We start from the raw sequence: 17162 nt of genomic DNA, 5'->3' as shown, positions 1-17162 counted from the left end.
CTCTACTAGCCTTTCACAATAATGTTGGGTGACTCCTGGTGCAAAAATTTAAGCAGCTCATCTTTGTTTTATGGCTTGTGACCATCCATCATCCTCTTGATCACATTCCAGAGGTTTTCAGGTCTGGGGATTGGGCTGGCCACGACAGGATCTTGATCTGGTGGTCCTCCAATCACACCTTGATTGGCCTGGCTGTGTGGCATGTAGCATTGTCCTGTTGGAAAAACCAAACTTCAGAGTTGGGGCACATTGTCAGAGCAGAAGGAAGCAAGTTTTCTTTTAGGACAACCTTGCACATGGCTTGATTCATGCGTCCTTCACAAAGACAAATTCAGCCTTGCTGAAGCACCCCCAGATCATCACTGATCCTCCACCAAATATCACAGTGGGTGGCTTGTAGGCCTGCCCAGCTTGATGATCTTGATGTCATCCTATGATTAATGAGTGACATTCAAATGAGTTGACGTTCATCCTGGTCAGTGGAGAGTTGTTTTTGTGCTCTGTTGGTCTGTAGTGTTGTTGTCCCTAATGTGTGCTGTTTGACCATCTTTGAAATTTTAAGGATGGAAGCAACCTGACACTCACTGTATCCCTCTGCCAGTAAAGCCAGAATTAAACCCTTCTTTTCCTCACTCAAAACTTTACTTTTCAACTCTTTTGGCATGGTCAATAGTTATTTTATTTTTACTCCATTTACTTTTGAGGTACTACTAGCACTGTCTTTACCATCCAGCTGGTCCTATTGCAAGAGGATAGTAATGACCACAGCAGTGTTAAAAAAAAAAAATCCTCGTTAAATAAGATTTGGTTCAGGTGATCACCTAATCAGTACCTCATTCACTAGAATAAGGTGTGCCTGTGTTGGAATTCAACAGACATTGTTATGGACTGGCTGCCATACATGTAGAGATGCTGATTTAAGAAAAAAATTGAATGTTTTACAGCTGGAGCTTCCTCCTCCTCCTCCTCCTCCTATCGGTCTCTGATCGAGCCAGAGCTTCAGAAAATGGAAACTAAACTGAAACAGGTAACGTTAGCTAACTACCACAAAATAAAACAGACATCGTCATTAAATATTTAATAAAATATTCTTATGATAAAGTAGATGTAAGCTAACATGGTGAGCTGTCGAGGCTGTGGTGAAGAAAGTTTGTTCTTTTGGACTAACGCTTGTTAGCTAAGTTTATTTTGGCCAAGGTTAGCCACCTTTGAGGCAGCGGTGGTATTTATGAAGTAGTTTAAACTTTGAACTGTAATTAATTACAGTTATTATTGCAAGCTGGTATGTAAATAAGCTTATTTCGAGTTTATTTGTGTTTCAGGTGATTAGGTTGCTGATGGTTCTGATCCGCAGTAACCGCGGGAAGTCGCGCGCTGTCGGTAAAGGCGGGTTATTGGTGCTGCTGTCCACACAGCTCACACCGCCGACATACACCGGTATGGGGAAACGGTAGTGTGTGTGTGTTATGGAAGCCCGTTTCCGCCGCGGAGGAAATGTTTTTAAGGTAATTGCGACTCGCAGTTTAGACACGCGCTTGATGTAGTACCGGAAATGTGACTAACTTCAAGTAACGAGCGCGCTCTGGTGTCTGGTTTTTCCTGTGTCCTGACTAGCTGAGTGCAGTTCTTACTGTATATAACCTAGTTATAGAGAATGATTGATGTCGGGGCATTCTTTGTAGCTTACTAAATGTCAAGTGGACGTGAATTGTCAGAAGTCAGAACTGTGAGATGTAAGCTCGTGATTGCGAGAAATAAAGTCAAAACTGTGCGATATGAACTCAAAATTGCAAGAAAAAGTCAGAATAACTAGAACAAACGTCAGAATTCTGAGATGTAAACTTGAAATTGTGAAAAATAGTCAGTATTGCAAGATCTAGACAAAAAATTGCGAGAAAAGTCAGAATTGCAAGCTATAAACTCGTAATTAGGAGAATTGTGAGATGCGAAAAAAGTAGAGATGCACCGATACAAAATTTCTCAACCGAAATCTATAACCGATCATTCAGAGTGATATCGGCCGATACCGATAGTTCTGCCTTTTATGCCTTCTTTTAAATTAATAATGATTCATTCCACAATTCCGAAAGAAATCAAACTAAAACTTTATTCTCTCCATTTCAGCAAGTTATTTCACAGTAACTGGTCTCATAAACAGAAAACACATTACTCACATTAACATTAACACATGAACTAAATTCTGAAGATTAAAGTAATATTTCTTAACTTATTGAATGTTATTAATTCAGATTAACATTGACTGAGTTCTAAAAAACCTCCTGTTAGTCTCACATTCACTCTCCACAAACAAAAGCATTTCTACTTTCTCATTAAACATCAAACTGGTAATATATAGGCTAATATAAACTTTTTTTGATGATATTAACTCATATTAACATTAACTGGATATGAAATATACTACTCTACAAATATATTTTTCTGTGAAATATATATATTTTTGTCAATTCATCTATATTTAAATCTTTCAATGGTGTACTTGCCCTTTAATTCAGTGCGAGCAGCTCAGCAAAAATAATTAATTAGACTCGACACCGAAACTCCCGCTTCACTGCTGCAGCGTCCGGTGTAAAATTTTATCAGTGCAGAGATTACAGAGTTTACAAACTGCAATTTTGTCATCATTCCACACAAGCGACATCATCTTTACACACAGCACGAAATTGATGTGTTTTCCTGCCCTCTATTGATTGACAGGATTTAATCGGCCCTGATCATCGGATGTTTTTAAACTATCGGCAGATAGCGGGAAAAATAGTCTTTATCGGTCAGTACCGATTATCGGCCGATATTGGTGCATCTTTAGAAAAAAGTCAGTACTGCGAGATGTAAACACAACATTGCGAGAAAAAAGTCAGAATTGCGAGATATAAACTCGAAATTGCGAGAAAAAAGTCTCAGTGCTGAGATATAAAGTCGCTATTACCTTTTTTATTTTTTTCTCCATGGCGGAAACAGGCTTCCATAGTGTTTTATGCCAAAATCATGACCAAATCTTGTCCGTTTGCAGTTGCAGCTGCCGGTCCCTGGTGTTCCAAAGTGGCTAAGAAAAACATTAAGAAAGGTAGGTGTTAATTCATTTTACATGAATATCTGAGTTGACTGAAATAGACTTATAGTGGTACATCCACAATTTAGCTGCATTCTCTGGCAGTGTTATCAGTTTATCAATTAATTTAGTAGCTATACAAATTGGTCACTCTCTTTACCTCATCCATCAGTGTGCATTAGCAACAGAAGCGTTTCTATTTATATACATACCACCCGAATCTATATTGTGGGTAAAACTGATTAAATGGCCAGTTGGTGAAGGTACATGAATATAACTTGTGTGTTGTTTTTTTTTTAGAGGCTGCAGACAGACTGTCCTCCTTTGTCTCTCTTTGTATCTGCCCTTACCCTGAAGAGCTCTGCAGGTTTTCAGATAACTTTGGGCCTTTACGCTTTGCGCATTCATTCCAGGTGTGTATGTTTTGTTGGCTGATCAGGATGAAATGCAGTTCACACCATTACGGGTTTTATTCTAAATAAATCTAACCTGTAAGAGCATCACTTCGTCTCTTATAGGTAGAACAGAACTGCCAAGAATTGGAGATTGAGAGATTTCTTCATAGATTCAGTCTGGTTCATGCTCAGGTAATCCCTGAGATCCTTTATTCTACATATACACGGCTTACATTGCACCAAACTCAAGTTCATATCATATTGCGATACATTTTCATGATATAAGATGTGTTATGATGTAAATTTGTACGTGTAATATGTGGAAAAATTCATCCACTTGTTTTTGTATTCACTGTTTATAAAAGAAATTTAAAATGGAAGGCAAAAAATAAAATAAAGATCAGATTTTGCTGTCCAGTCGGCTACACTTGAAAAAGCAACACAGTTAAATAAAGTCTTGAGAATACACATACAGTTCTCAGAAAAGTGTATTGTATGCCACTTTTTTATTTATTTGTTTGTTTGTTAATTTTTTTATATCATATTATCACAAAGTCTGCAGGTAAAAATAAATGTTAAACCTTTTTTCTTTTTTAGATGGTAGGACATCTATAAAAGATCTTATATTTATGTATTTTGTGTTGAACAAATGCAAATCGGCTTTATTTATGTTATCTTGAAGCATTCTTATATATTTTGTTTGTATCATCACTGTAAATTATGTTTTAAATTACATTTAAAGTGTTACTAAAAAAGTCATAAAAAGTATTAGATTTAACTGTAGGATGTCTGTCGTCATATCACCCACCCACATAGGTGAAGAAAATAATTTCACTGTGCTGTCAAGTACTGTATGTGACAAATAAAGGCTTTTGCTTCTGCTAAACACTTTAGCTTGGGATTAAGTTTACACTGATCTTAGTGTTGTGTGTCATCTCTTATGTGACCTACTGTTAGTTTTTTCTATTTGTTTATGTGATGCAGATTACAGTTATCTTCAAAGTAAGGAATAAAGAACAAACAAACCAGCAAGTATTCAGGTAAAATTAAATGGAAATAGGAATCATTTAAAACCTGTTATTGTGTCATTGTGTGTTGATGTTTCTGCTGATGCAAGGAACCCACAATTATTCACCATATGTGAAAAATATATGGTATATGTGAAGAATTTATGCATTTTTTCACTTTTGGAAATGTTCCTATGTTTTCTTGTAGTGTCAAGAGTACATATTCCATGGTGGGTCGCTCCATTGCCATGGACAGTACCGCATTCGGACAGTTAGCTTTTTCTTTCTTATGAAAAATATAGTTTGGAATTTTTGTCTCTAATTCAGAAGTCAAAATTTTATTTTGCACCTGCTTTAAGTTAAGGTAATCGTACAGTGTCTAATAAAAAGGTACAAATCTGGTGTCTTTGTTTTATTCTGAAGGACTCCGTTCTCTGTGAGGTCTCTCCCTTCATGTAGCCGGATGCACCCAGTTTTAGGGGAGACACTCCCTCTCTTACTTTCTTCTGAAGCCGTGGAGGCCGAGTTGTGTGGGGAGGTGAGCATCGCTACCATGGCTGTGCTCGGACCCTGCATGAAGCAGTACCCCAACTGGCCAACTCGCATCTCACACATATGCATATCCTTTACATTACATTACAAAGAGGATGCGTGCTGCTTGCATACCTTTGTCTCACAGTTTACAGTATTTCATATGTATGTTAAAAACAAACTATTTACCCAAAAATGCCATTTGTTTACTGATAATTGCAATCCTACGTTTGAACAAAGTGAGCTCTTTTATAGAAGTGCACGATAAATAGCTAACATACACCGCCTGATAAGACGAGATTTTGACTTACAGAAGATAGTACGATAATAATGAAAAATGTGTGGAATATTGTGATATATCCTGCAACTGATTATCTACAACCATTTTTTTTAAGGTTTAGAGGAACCTAAAGGGAATACAGTAATATAAAAAGACTTCAGAAATTCAAATGGTTTTATAGTGTTTTTTGTCAAATGTTTGGTACAAAATATGGCATAAAATTTACTTTAATAAAGTACTGTTATCTAAAGTACTGTTAATCTATGTGTTTAATTGATTTGAATATTGTGGTGATTATGTATTTCTGTTTGTAGCTGGCAAAAAAAGCACCCAGTGTTGAACAAAATGTTTCTGAGTTGGTGTTTTAATATAATAATGCTTAAGAGCATATATTAGGTAATTATATTTATTCAATAGCAGTGTGCTATCTTGTTATCTTGGTATGTATTAAGTGTGATTTTGGGACCCTGTGACTTGCAGTTCCTAATAGAATCACATGGGAGCATATTAAAGCAACTCCATTACCTCAGATTTTCTGGTGTCGGGGATTATGATTATGATTATGAAGTAAGCTAAGCACAGAATGAGTGTGTGTATGCTTCCTTAATGAACACATGACTTTGCTTGCATTGATTTATGAGCAGTTTTTTCCTTAACATCTAATCTACTTGTTAGTGTATAGTCCCAGCGGCGTTCCTCTAATGCGAGGAGAGAGTGAGCTGCAGCTGAGCTTCCTCCAGAGCCTGGCTGACTCTCTGCCCTGGGGAGAGCTGGGCCTGACTCAAGTCCGCTGTAGTCAAACACACACTGCTCATGGTAAAGTGCATACAGCTGATAATTTATATTCTACCTAAGCAGGACACACAATAAAAGCACACCCCCTTTTCTATTTCTAGGCAGTCTGTGCGCTGAAGTGGAGTTCTCAATAAACAACGATCACAGTGAGGAACCTAAGCCTGAATGCAGCCGGGCAGTGAGTCAGGATGTGAAGCTGGAACAGAGTCGTCCTGTGGAGCAAACACTCACCATGTTCCTTTTCATCCAGCATAATGACCCCTTTAACCCCCAGCTATCTGACTTGATCAGTAAGAATCATCATTCCACTATTGCTTAATGACGCTCTGCATTATTATTGAATCTCAGGCTACAAGACCCTTTGGAAATAAATAATTAGTTATTTACCTCGATTATTTACCTACTTTAATTTCTCAAACTCAAACCCCTTTAACTGTAAAATAAATTCCACAGACTCACTATTTAAAATATTTTGTAGGGGGGCACCATTTGCCTGACACCTCCAGGGTTGGGGGTTCGATACCTGCCTCCACCCTGTGTGCATTGAGTTTGGATGTTCTCCCCATGCTTCAGGGGTTTCCACTGGGTAATCCGGTTTCCTCCCGCAGTCCAAAGACATGCCTTGTAGGCTGATTGGTATCTCTAAATTGTCTGTAGTGTGTGATTGTGCCCTGCAGTTGGTTGGCACCCCATCCAGGGTGTGTCCTACCTTGTGTCCCCCGAGTCCCCTGGGATAGGCTCCAGGCTCCCTACGACCCTGTGTAGGATAAGCGATACAGAAAATGGATGGTTAGATGAACCCTAACAATATGCACAGTATGGCCAGTTCCTTCACCTCAGCTACATTACTGCACAGTATGGATGGTTATTTTGTGTATTTATTAGAGTTACAGAGCTTATTCCTGAACGTTCCATCAACATAAATCATTAGCAACCATTGGCATTATTTATAGGCTGCTATAAATGTATTGATGTTTGGATTAAACTCATTCAATTCAATTGTCCGACCAAAACTGATTGCCAAACTAATAACTATATGAACTCAATAATAAATACTGTATAATACCGTCCAGAATGGTTTCCATTGCTTTAACTAAACTAAAAAAAAATCATGCAACCATGGGGTTCTGTGGATCTCACTTTGAGAACCACTGACCTAGAATATATGTGTTAGGAAGAAAATAATGTGTGTAAGACAATTGGGAACAGTTTCCAAACAGATAACACTTTAGCCTGGACTGTGGGGAATATTTCGATTCAGTAGTTATTTTGGTTGTCTGATTTGCCTTTTTAAATGTATTAAGCAAGTGAAGAGACTTTAGAGACGCACTTGGACATGGTGCTGTGGTACAATGGAGAGAAAGTGAGGTCAGCACTGCAGTCTCTACTGGAAAATACCGTCAAGAAATACCTTAAAAGAAATAAGGCAAGTTAAAACTAATTAAAAACCCTCTCCAACGCTACACTTTATGTATTTCTATTTGCACTCAACTACTAGTCAGCTATTTTGTGACTTTCCTTTGTATTTGTGTGTATGCATATTTTTTTTGATGCTGTAGTCCAGTGAGACGTTTCAGTCGGCCATGTCGGTGATCTTGAGCTCTGTGAACAGTATTGTGAGCAGCAGTAGCAGCATGGAGTTTCGCTCTGCCTGTCTAAATAGCATGAAGGTATTTCACATGACCATCTCAGTGAAACCCATTAGACTGTGTTTGGTCAGTTTTCTTTTGTATGTTAGTTGGCTGCACTCCTAAATATCGTGCATGTATCTTTGTGTGTTAGGTACAGAACACCCACGATATGTCTATATCCTTGCATCAAACTCTCCAGAGAGTCATTAATGGCCGTTTTACTTCCCGTCCCAGGTGCACAGCTGAAAAGGTTTTGGTCATTTGCTGTTAAAAATTTATAAATTACTCATTATGCTTGACTGTTATTGTATTAAGAAAACCCAAGGGGTTGATGATACAGGTCAACAAGCTGTGCGCAGAGCCTCAATTTTTCATTTGTTTTTCCAGGCTGAAGAAGAAGCTGTTTCTGAACAGAATAGCACTGAGACTTGTGTAGAGGGTGAGCTGCACTGTCCATTACTACTACTACTACTACTATTACTACTTCTACTACTGCTAATAATAATAATAATAATAATGATGATTATGTTAGGGGGGCACGGGAGCTAGACCCTTTGGAAATAAATAATTAGTTCTTTACCTAGATTACTTACCTACTTTAGTTTCTCAAACCCGTTTAACTGTAAAATAAATTCCACAGACTCCCTATTTAAAATATTTTGTAGGGGGTGCACCGTTTGCCTCACACCTCCAGGGTTGAGGGTTCAAATCCCGCCTCCACCCTGTGTGCATGGAGTTTGCATGTTCTAGCCGTGCTTCAGGGGTTTCCTCTGGGTAATTTGGTTTCCTCCTCCAGTCCAAAGACGTGTTGTAGGTTGATTGGCATTTCCAAATTGTCTGTAGTGTGTAAATGAATGTGTGTGTGATTGTGCCCTCCAATGGGTTGATACCCCGTCCAGTGTCCTCCCCCACCTCGTGCCCCGAGTCCCCTGGGATAGGCTCCAGGCTCCCCTGCAACCCTGTGAAGGGTAAACGGTACAGAAGACGAATGCATAAGAACATTAGAGATGGGATCTGATTGACAGAGAGCATGAGATGGATGACAAATGAACGAATGCATGCATTTTTGCTCATTTTTATGAAGGGCGTAGATAATTCTGGAGGGCAGTGTATGTGCGAGAAACACTGGAATGGAAACGTATATGTAATTTTTTATGAATAAGTAATGCTTTTGTGTAAGATTTTCATGTTTCCCTGTTTTAAAATGCAGTAAAACTACAGACTTGGAAAATAATTTTCACACTTTGACCATCCTACACAAAGTAATTTAAACTGAAGATAGTTGTTGGTAAAAATAATAATAATAATAATAATAATAATAATAATAACATTATTGTAAAGAATGTAGTGACTTTAGTTTATTACATATTTTATCCAACCCTAGAAATGTTACAGTAGAGGTGCGTGTTTGGTGTTGGCCCATTGTAAACCTTTAGGAAGTTTGTCACTGCTTATTACTTTTCGTGTCACATTTCAGGACTGCCTGGCAAGAGGGCTCACAGAGATCAGGAGCAGTCTCCATTACTCTCAAAGAGACAGTGTCCAGAGACCAGTGTGGGGGATTCAGAAGCCTCTGCGAGCAGTTTGTGGGAGACTCTGCCGAGTCCGATGACGTCCCTGTTCTGTGCACCGCTATCTGAGGGACTGGGTGAAGAAAAGGGTTTAGCAGGATCTTCGTCTGGCTCCCTATACACTACTGAAATAAAAAACCAAGAGGTGAAGAGCAAGTTAGGATTAAGGATTGTGTGTTAAAGTCTTCCTTAATATTTTTAATATTTATAGTTAATATTTTATAAGCATTTTATTATTAAATTTTTTTTTGTTTCAGCTGATCCGTATTTTGCTTTTTTATGTTCAGGTTGAGAGGGAATGGCTTCAAGAACTTGAAAATCTGACAGAGTGGGATTAAAGCAAGGAGATCTGAAGACCTATCAGCTACATTTAATATTAACTTAATACACTGCTGTTTGACCTGTTTACTATGTTACTGTTCATAGTATTTTTTTTTCTTCCAATTTCAAGGTATTATGTTGGTTAATGTGTTTTTACAGAAAAAGGTACAGGGTAGAGCATATAATTGTAAAACATGGTGTTCAACATCTAGTACTGAAATATTTCCATAATTAATCTGTACCTTAAATGTGTAGTCACCAGATCCCCCATGGCCCTGACCAGGACAAATTGATTACTGAAGATAGAGTAGTGAATGACTCAATTACTACCTGTAGTTTAAGTGTTAACCACATGATGGTGCCAAAATATCAGCACCTACAGTAGGTTTCATAGTGGCTAGCATGTTTGCCTCGCACCTCCAGGGATGGGGGTTTGATTCCCTCCTGCACCCTGTCTGCTCGGAGTTTACATGTTCTCCCCGTGCTTCAGGGGTTTTCTCCGGGTTCTCTGATTTCCTCCCCCAGTGAATTGTCCAGAGTGTTCGAATGCTCGTGTGAGTGTGTGTGCCATTGTGCCCTGTGATGGGTGTCCCCCACCTTGTGCCCCAAGTTCCCTGGAATAGGCTCCAGACTCCCCCTGTGTAGGAGAAGCGGTACAGACAATGGATGGATGGATTATTACACTGGATGTTTATGTGTATGTAACAGTATCGTTTGTAATATGAATAATATAATAAAAGTCATCCTGAATAATAAGGAACTATACTGATCTAAATAATCATATATTTCATAATAATGTAATTATTATCAGTATTATTTGTGGTAGTATCAGTAATATGCATAAAATAAATTTATAATAGTATACTATATTAGTAGAATTTTTTTTCTTTTCTTTTTACTACCATAATGTAGCTTGGCCACAAACACTAGTTTTCTTTCTGTTTGCAATTTCTTTGTTCTTTGTTTTTGTTTTTTTTGTTTTTTTTGTAATGGTTGTTTTTCAGTGAGTTTTATTTTAAATAATAATGATTATTATGCAGGCAATTTCTATATATAAAAAATAAAGTATAATTATTAAAATTAATATTGTGAGTAATAAGGAACTAATAAAATAATAGTAGAAGTTGTGTCAATAAAATTTATATATATATATATATATATATATATATATATATATATATATATATATATATATATATATACAATGCTAAAGTGATCTGTAATTGTAGTAGTAGTGGACTTTTTCGTTCTTTTTTTTACTTCCAACTTTCCTACATAGCAGGTTTTATCATTTTGTCCTAGACTACATGATTACACTAAACTACATTAACTAATAACTACCTGCACTGAGGAAAATTCAGTTTCGAGTTCGTTTATTAAATATATTTAGCTATTTTTATTTATTATTATCTTTTTTAAAAAGAGGTCACATCTGCGAAGGCTTCCTGCTCCCTACATCAGTGCTCTACATAGCGTATAAAACGCATTAGCTTTAACTAACACTATCACACTAACATGTAGTGTACAGCGTTGTAATTGGACGCAGCCGCAGATCTGACTCCGCCCACTGAGCCGCTTCAATTATCCAGTGTCTCGCGTGAACACGCTGACGTCACTTGTACCTTGTCTGTTTTCATGGAGTTAGCTGATTGAGAATGGGCGAAATGTGAGCGAGGTGATTGCGACATACAGCACATGGAATAAGATATGTGGAGGACTGATTGCTGCATAAAGGTACAGGCTGCGAAAATATGATATTAGTGTGTAACTTTGCTGAGTAATTGTGCGAGTGTGTGTTGTTTCTGTTAGCCGGCTAGCTAGCTAACGTTACCGGTCAAAGTTGGTCCACCATGACTCTAGCATCATAGCCGCACAGTCACTAACACACAACACGCAAGATAAATATATCGTGTATTTAATTTCGCACGGTTTAATTTCATCTCCTGCTCCTCTAAAAAGCTGTCAGGTTAGTAATGGACGTTTGGGACAGTTGTCACTTGCTAAACTAGCCATTTTGCTAGTTGTTCCAGCTAGCTGCCACACTGGTTTTGCAAACCACACGGACAGGAATACACACGAGCTTTATTAATGACTATTTAACTACCTAATAACTATTTAAATACTCAATTTATCCATCATTAACCTGCAGGACCTTTTGAGAAAAGCATTCGTGTTTGTTTTCTTTGTCAAATACTTATGTTCATAAAGATGGCTAGTTACCACTGGTTATAATATAGCTGCAAATATAATTAGTATATCTTCCAGAAATTTCCATTCACCCATAGTTATTTGAGTGCATTTACAACTCTACAAGTATTGTCTATCTATCTATCTATCTATCTATCTATCTAATCTAATCAACTCTACAAGTATTGATTATCTATCTAATCAACTCTACAAGTATTGTCTATCTATCTATCTATCTAATCAACTCTACAAGTATTGTCTATCTATCTATCTAATAGACTCTACAGCTATTGGCATCCTGTCTGTCTTATTTTCTTAAAACTGCACATTATCTTCAGATTTTAAACTTTAAGACTGGCTTTTTCAAGCCAACATCAAAGTTTGTCATGGCACCCATCTAGATAGATACAGTAGTTTCTTTAATAACTATTTAAATACTCCGTTTAGCTATCATTAACCTGCTGGACCTTTTGAGAAAAGCATTCGTGTCTGTTTTCTCTCCGTCAAGTAGTTATGTTTGTAAAGATGGCTAGTTACCACTGGTTATATATCTACAAATAAAATTAAACTCTGAGAAGCTTCCTTCCATTTAAGCCCTATTTTCCCCCACACAGTTTATTTGAGTACATGAATGTTCAGCCCCATAACCCAAATGCATTTATTTATTTATTTAGTTAGTTAGTTAGTTAGTTAGTTATTTATTTATTTATTTATTTATTAAATATTTGGAGAATTTTATTCTGTGTCATAAATGTGAGCTGTGGGGAAACAACCGGTTGATTTAGACTCTATTTAAACCGTTTAAACCCATACAGTAGCTTGTATCGAAATTCATTGTGTCAAGCAAATAATATAAGTTCAGTATTTGCTTCTTTCCCTTTAGTTGTACTTAAAGTACCGATCCTTTAACAAGTAGTGCAGTATATCGATCGTTGTCATATACACCAGCTTTTAAATGCATTTACACTGAGCCATTTGTTATGAACATGAACTAGTTGGGACCGTTTGCATGTTTACATCTCCTATGCGAATGATATAAATGTGGCAGTCCCCGTTCATTAAAATGTCAATTAGAGAGCTTTTACAGTTCGTATGTAACAAATATAGTTGTTTTTTGCTATAACATGTTTTTCTTATTTACTCTTTCAAAGGTCCAATTCATTCATCCTAATGAATTAAATCGCTCTGGATCAATGCAACCAATTTCACCACTGCCGAAATGTTCATATGAAAGCAATCAGCATAATTTATTCCTTAATGTTTGTTAAAAACTTAGCAACAATAATAGAGATAACCCGTTGTAACATGGCTGAAGTGCGTTACAGTACGTTAGCCAACTTAACAATGAACTGGGATTTCCAGGGTTCAGTATCTTGGAATAAATTGTTTTTCTAAATGCTTTTAAAGCTATAATTCTTGTGTAATATACAGGTTTTTGGTGTATAATAATGAGCCTGCTAGTAAATAGTGAGCATGTATCGACTATAGTATTTTATATTGTCACGTGTATTATGTTTGCATTATGAAGGTTTACAATTAGTCATGAGTAGCAGGTTTTCATAGAGAAGGTGCATGACATTCTCCACCTGTATTACTCTGTGTCCACAGTGTTGTCCCACTGACCTGTGATGCACCGCACATTTTTTACTGTGTAGTCATTGCAATATTTTGATCAGTACATTGCAACTACTATTTTTGATGCAAGTATTCACTCGGTCTTCATCATGCATTGCGCCTTCTGCTTTGTGAATCTCCAGCAGGTTCCAGCGGTGTTCTTAAAGACTCGCCACAGCGAGGATGTTCTCCTGCCTGGCACATCGGCCATGGCGGACTTTGTGCAGGATTTACCTGAACCAGCAAGCTCACCTGAGCTCACGGCCATGTTATGGTAAACTGCTCGCATTCAGTAGCACTCAAACTACGCATTACTTAACATATAAACTATGTTGGACTGTCATCTGTATGTATTTTTATTATTTTATTATTATTACCTACAATCTTACCTAATTAGAAAACTTTGAAGTAGGATATATAACCAGGGTCGAGTTTTGAATCTGAATACACTCACTCTGTAGTGGTGTTTGCAGAATATTTGGAAGATTCAGCACTTCTGTTTTCATCATGAACTTTTGAATATGTGACATTTTAATACTCTTTTTGTGCAGGCTGGCAAAGCAGATGTAAAGGCCACAGTCTGTGGTTTAGCTTCCCTGACCCCAGAGGAGCTTCTATAGCCTGGGCACAGGTTCAGTACTTTTCTACTGCGGGCAGCAGTAAAGATGGACCACCAACAGAATCGGGACAAACTGGGACAAAACAGAGCACAGACGAAGTGCTCGCTGCTCAGCCCTCCAAAGAGACGGCTGGTAATTATTATATTTCTTAGTTTATATTTCTGACATGGAAGCAACAAACTTCATTGTTCTTAACCATTAATCCACTTTCTTCTTCATTTTTTTTTTCAAAGGATCTAAACCTCTGAGTCTGTCAAAAGCAGAGAGTATTCAAGTAAAAGGTAACGCCATAAACGGCATTGTGAGTCTACAGTCTCCTACTTCCTCTTATTGTGGCTTGCTATGTGACCTGCGTTCCTCCTGATGTTTGCAGTGCGAGCGGTGCTGAAGAAGCGGGAATACGGTACCAAATACACTCAGAACAATTTCATCACTGCTGTCAGGGCCATGAACGAGTTCTGCCTCAAACCAACGTAAATATGGTCGTTCTTTAGCTGGTACAGACATCAGAGAATAGTACTCGCGTCACTTTGTGAAGGTCGTCCTTCACTTTTGCCTTGTTTCATTTGTCAGGATGGTAATAATGAAAGCATTTTTATGATCAGTTCTGTGGCTGCATACAGTCTTTCCTGATGACTCTACATGTCTCTGCTTTCTGTTTGTGTGTTTTCAGTGACCTGGAGCAACTGAGGAAGATCCGTCGACGGAGTCCTCACGATGACACAGAGGCGTTCACAGTCTTCTTACGCTCAGACGTTGAGACCAAGTATGTACTTTTATAACTGCTAATCCATAACTGTCGTGCTTTAGTCTGTACATTCTGTAGAGTTCAGTTTCTTCTTCATGCTGATTGTTCTGTGGGTTGTAGGGCTCTGGAAGTTTGGGGCAGTATGGAGGCCCTTGCTCGAGAGAGGAATCTCAGGAAAGAGGTGGAGCAACTGTACCAAGAGAGTATGCGCTCACTACAGCTTTTAATAGAATTGCAGAATAAACGCTTTCTTAGTTCTTTAATATTCTGAACTATTTATGATTCCAAAATATTTGTGTTTACTTGGAATGTAGCATGATGTCAAAGTAAATCTGAGCTTTCAGACTCATGGAGGCATTTGGCCTAAGATTCTCTGTTGTGTTTTTTTTGTTTGTTTGTTTTTTTGTTTTTTAAATCTCTCACCATATCCTTAGATATATTCCGCAATCAGCAGTTGTTAAAGGAGTACAAGGATTTCTGGGGAAACACAAAAGTGAGTATTTATGTCTGGACAATTTGCCACCCAAAAAGGCTTATTCTCCTCCAGCATCAGCTTCAGAAAACACTATCTGTAGTAAAAGAAGGAAAATGCTGCAGCCCTGAAAAATAATTTTGCAATAAATAGTTGATACAGAATATCTATGTGCTCTCTAGTACTGCACTGAACTTTTAATTAATCCTGCCTGGTTCATTCTTGTGAAGAAAAAGTGGAAGCAATGTTCTTCTTTTAGCATTTGTCCACCGTCTCTAACATTTCCTGTACTATTTCTGATACGATCCATAATCTTTAATAGACATGCATGACCTACCTTGTTGAACCACATGAATGGGGCACTGCTGGCACGATCATCACAGTTATGCACCTTTATTGTTAAGTTCATTCATCATTTAAATAGTTTGTTTTAACATTAAAACCTCTTTCCACAGCCTCGATCAGGCAAAAGGGCTACTTTCCTCCAGGGGCCAGGAAAGGTGGTGATGGTAGCTATATGCATGTAAGTTTTCCAAATATGCTTAAGTCCTTCAGTAACTTTGTAAAGAGCCAGTAAGCTATCACGTGCAGTTAATACTGAAAATTCAGTTGCGTGCCATAGAAATCACTTAATGAGAGCAGTTTGAGTTCGGCAGGCAGGACAGAAATGGCCATATGATTATTTTATTAGATTAAAGAGATTGAGTTAAAACATGTGCGCTCACATGAGGGATCCACCAGGTCCCTGTCAAATGCATCTGTTTATCTTCCCCAAACAGCCAGAAGTTCTCCATTAATAGCCTAGGTTGTGTTCGTCTAAAGCTGTAATTTCTTGCCTTGTCACTGTTGCTGATGTAAGAATTGAAGGTTTTTTTTTTTAGTGTTTTGTTTTTTGTTTTTCATTTTGTTTTTGTTTCTCAGAAACGGACTGAATTTCTTTTTCAAACTTCTGGCGTGGGTTTATACTGGATCAGCCAGCATGTTCTCAGAGGCCATCCATTCCCTGGCAGATACCTGTAACCAGGTCATACATTCTCACTCTTTTTGTTTTCAGTTGCTGTGCTAGTGATATTGGGTTTAATATACAGAGGTGCCAACATCTATAGTTTAGCCACAGCGATACAGGAGACACCTGAACATTTTCTGAACATAAAGCAGACCAGAAAGAATACGGTGTATATAAAAAAACTACATAACCCTGTTAATTTGTCAGGTTCTCGTGATGTAAAAAAAAATGTAATTAAGATAAATCATGTCAGATCCTTTTGTACCTTTTGTTGTGTAATTTTATCCTATTAATTAAAGTGAAAAAGAATAATTTTAGGGGAGAATTTTATTTATTTATTTATTTATAAACAATAACCTGGTTGCATACAGTGTTGGGAAAAGGTATTTTTCCCATCCTGAGCTCGTACTAATTAATTTTAGAAGGCAACTTGAGTAAACAGACAATACAGTTTATTTTACTTTATTTTATTTATTGATGCAAAAAAGTTATTCAACACCAATCACCCATGTGAAAAACTAATTGCCCCTTAAATTTAAAATCTGGTTGTGCCACCTTTAGCAGCAATAACAACAAAAAAAACGCTTCCAATAACTGGAGATCAGTCTTTCACTTACTTCTAGGACTAGGTCTTATTCCTTGGGATCATTGTCTTGCTGCATAATCCAGTTGCGCTTAAGTTTGAACTTACAGACTGAAGACCAGACATTCTCCTTTAGGATTTTCTGGCCCTGAAGCAGCAAAGCATCTCCACACATCACACTTCCACCACCATGCTTGACCATGGGTATGATGTCCTTTTTGTGGAATTCTCTGTCGCCAGATGTAATGTCCCGGGACCCCTGCCCTCCAAACATTTCCACTTTCGACTCCTCATTCCACAGAACATCCTCACAAAAGGTTTGAGGATCATTAAG

General features: G+C 37.6%; 1 protein-coding gene across 1 annotated transcript in view; it reads left to right on the top strand.

Moving 5' to 3' along the window:
- The first annotated feature begins 922 nt into the window (after positions 1-922).
- The window catches only part of slc30a9 (solute carrier family 30 member 9), a 30404-nt gene continuing 14164 nt past the window's right edge, over positions 923-17162 (top strand). Inside the window, 24 exon segments of the mRNA XM_053631100.1 lie at positions 923-1027; positions 1323-1437; positions 3029-3082; positions 3368-3480; positions 3586-3654; positions 4447-4502; positions 4678-4740; positions 4893-5088; positions 5949-6096; positions 6177-6365; positions 7380-7501; positions 7635-7745; positions 7858-7956; positions 8094-8145; positions 9184-9451; positions 13543-13673; positions 13951-14151; positions 14253-14300; positions 14393-14492; positions 14693-14785; positions 14888-14970; positions 15202-15260; positions 15695-15762; positions 16161-16263. Of these exon segments, the coding sequence (XP_053487075.1) occupies positions 1007-1027; positions 1323-1437; positions 3029-3082; positions 3368-3480; positions 3586-3654; positions 4447-4502; positions 4678-4740; positions 4893-5088; positions 5949-6096; positions 6177-6365; positions 7380-7501; positions 7635-7745; positions 7858-7956; positions 8094-8145; positions 9184-9451; positions 13543-13673; positions 13951-14151; positions 14253-14300; positions 14393-14492; positions 14693-14785; positions 14888-14970; positions 15202-15260; positions 15695-15762; positions 16161-16263 (2562 nt within the window). The 5' untranslated portion in view covers positions 923-1006.

The sequence above is a fragment of the Ictalurus furcatus genome, chromosome 8 (assembly GCF_023375685.1).
Source record: "Ictalurus furcatus strain D&B chromosome 8, Billie_1.0, whole genome shotgun sequence".
Classification (NCBI taxonomy): Eukaryota; Metazoa; Chordata; class Actinopteri; order Siluriformes; family Ictaluridae; genus Ictalurus; species Ictalurus furcatus.
The sequence above is the reverse complement of the archived record's forward strand: the minus strand, read 5'-3'. Positions and strand labels throughout refer to the sequence as shown.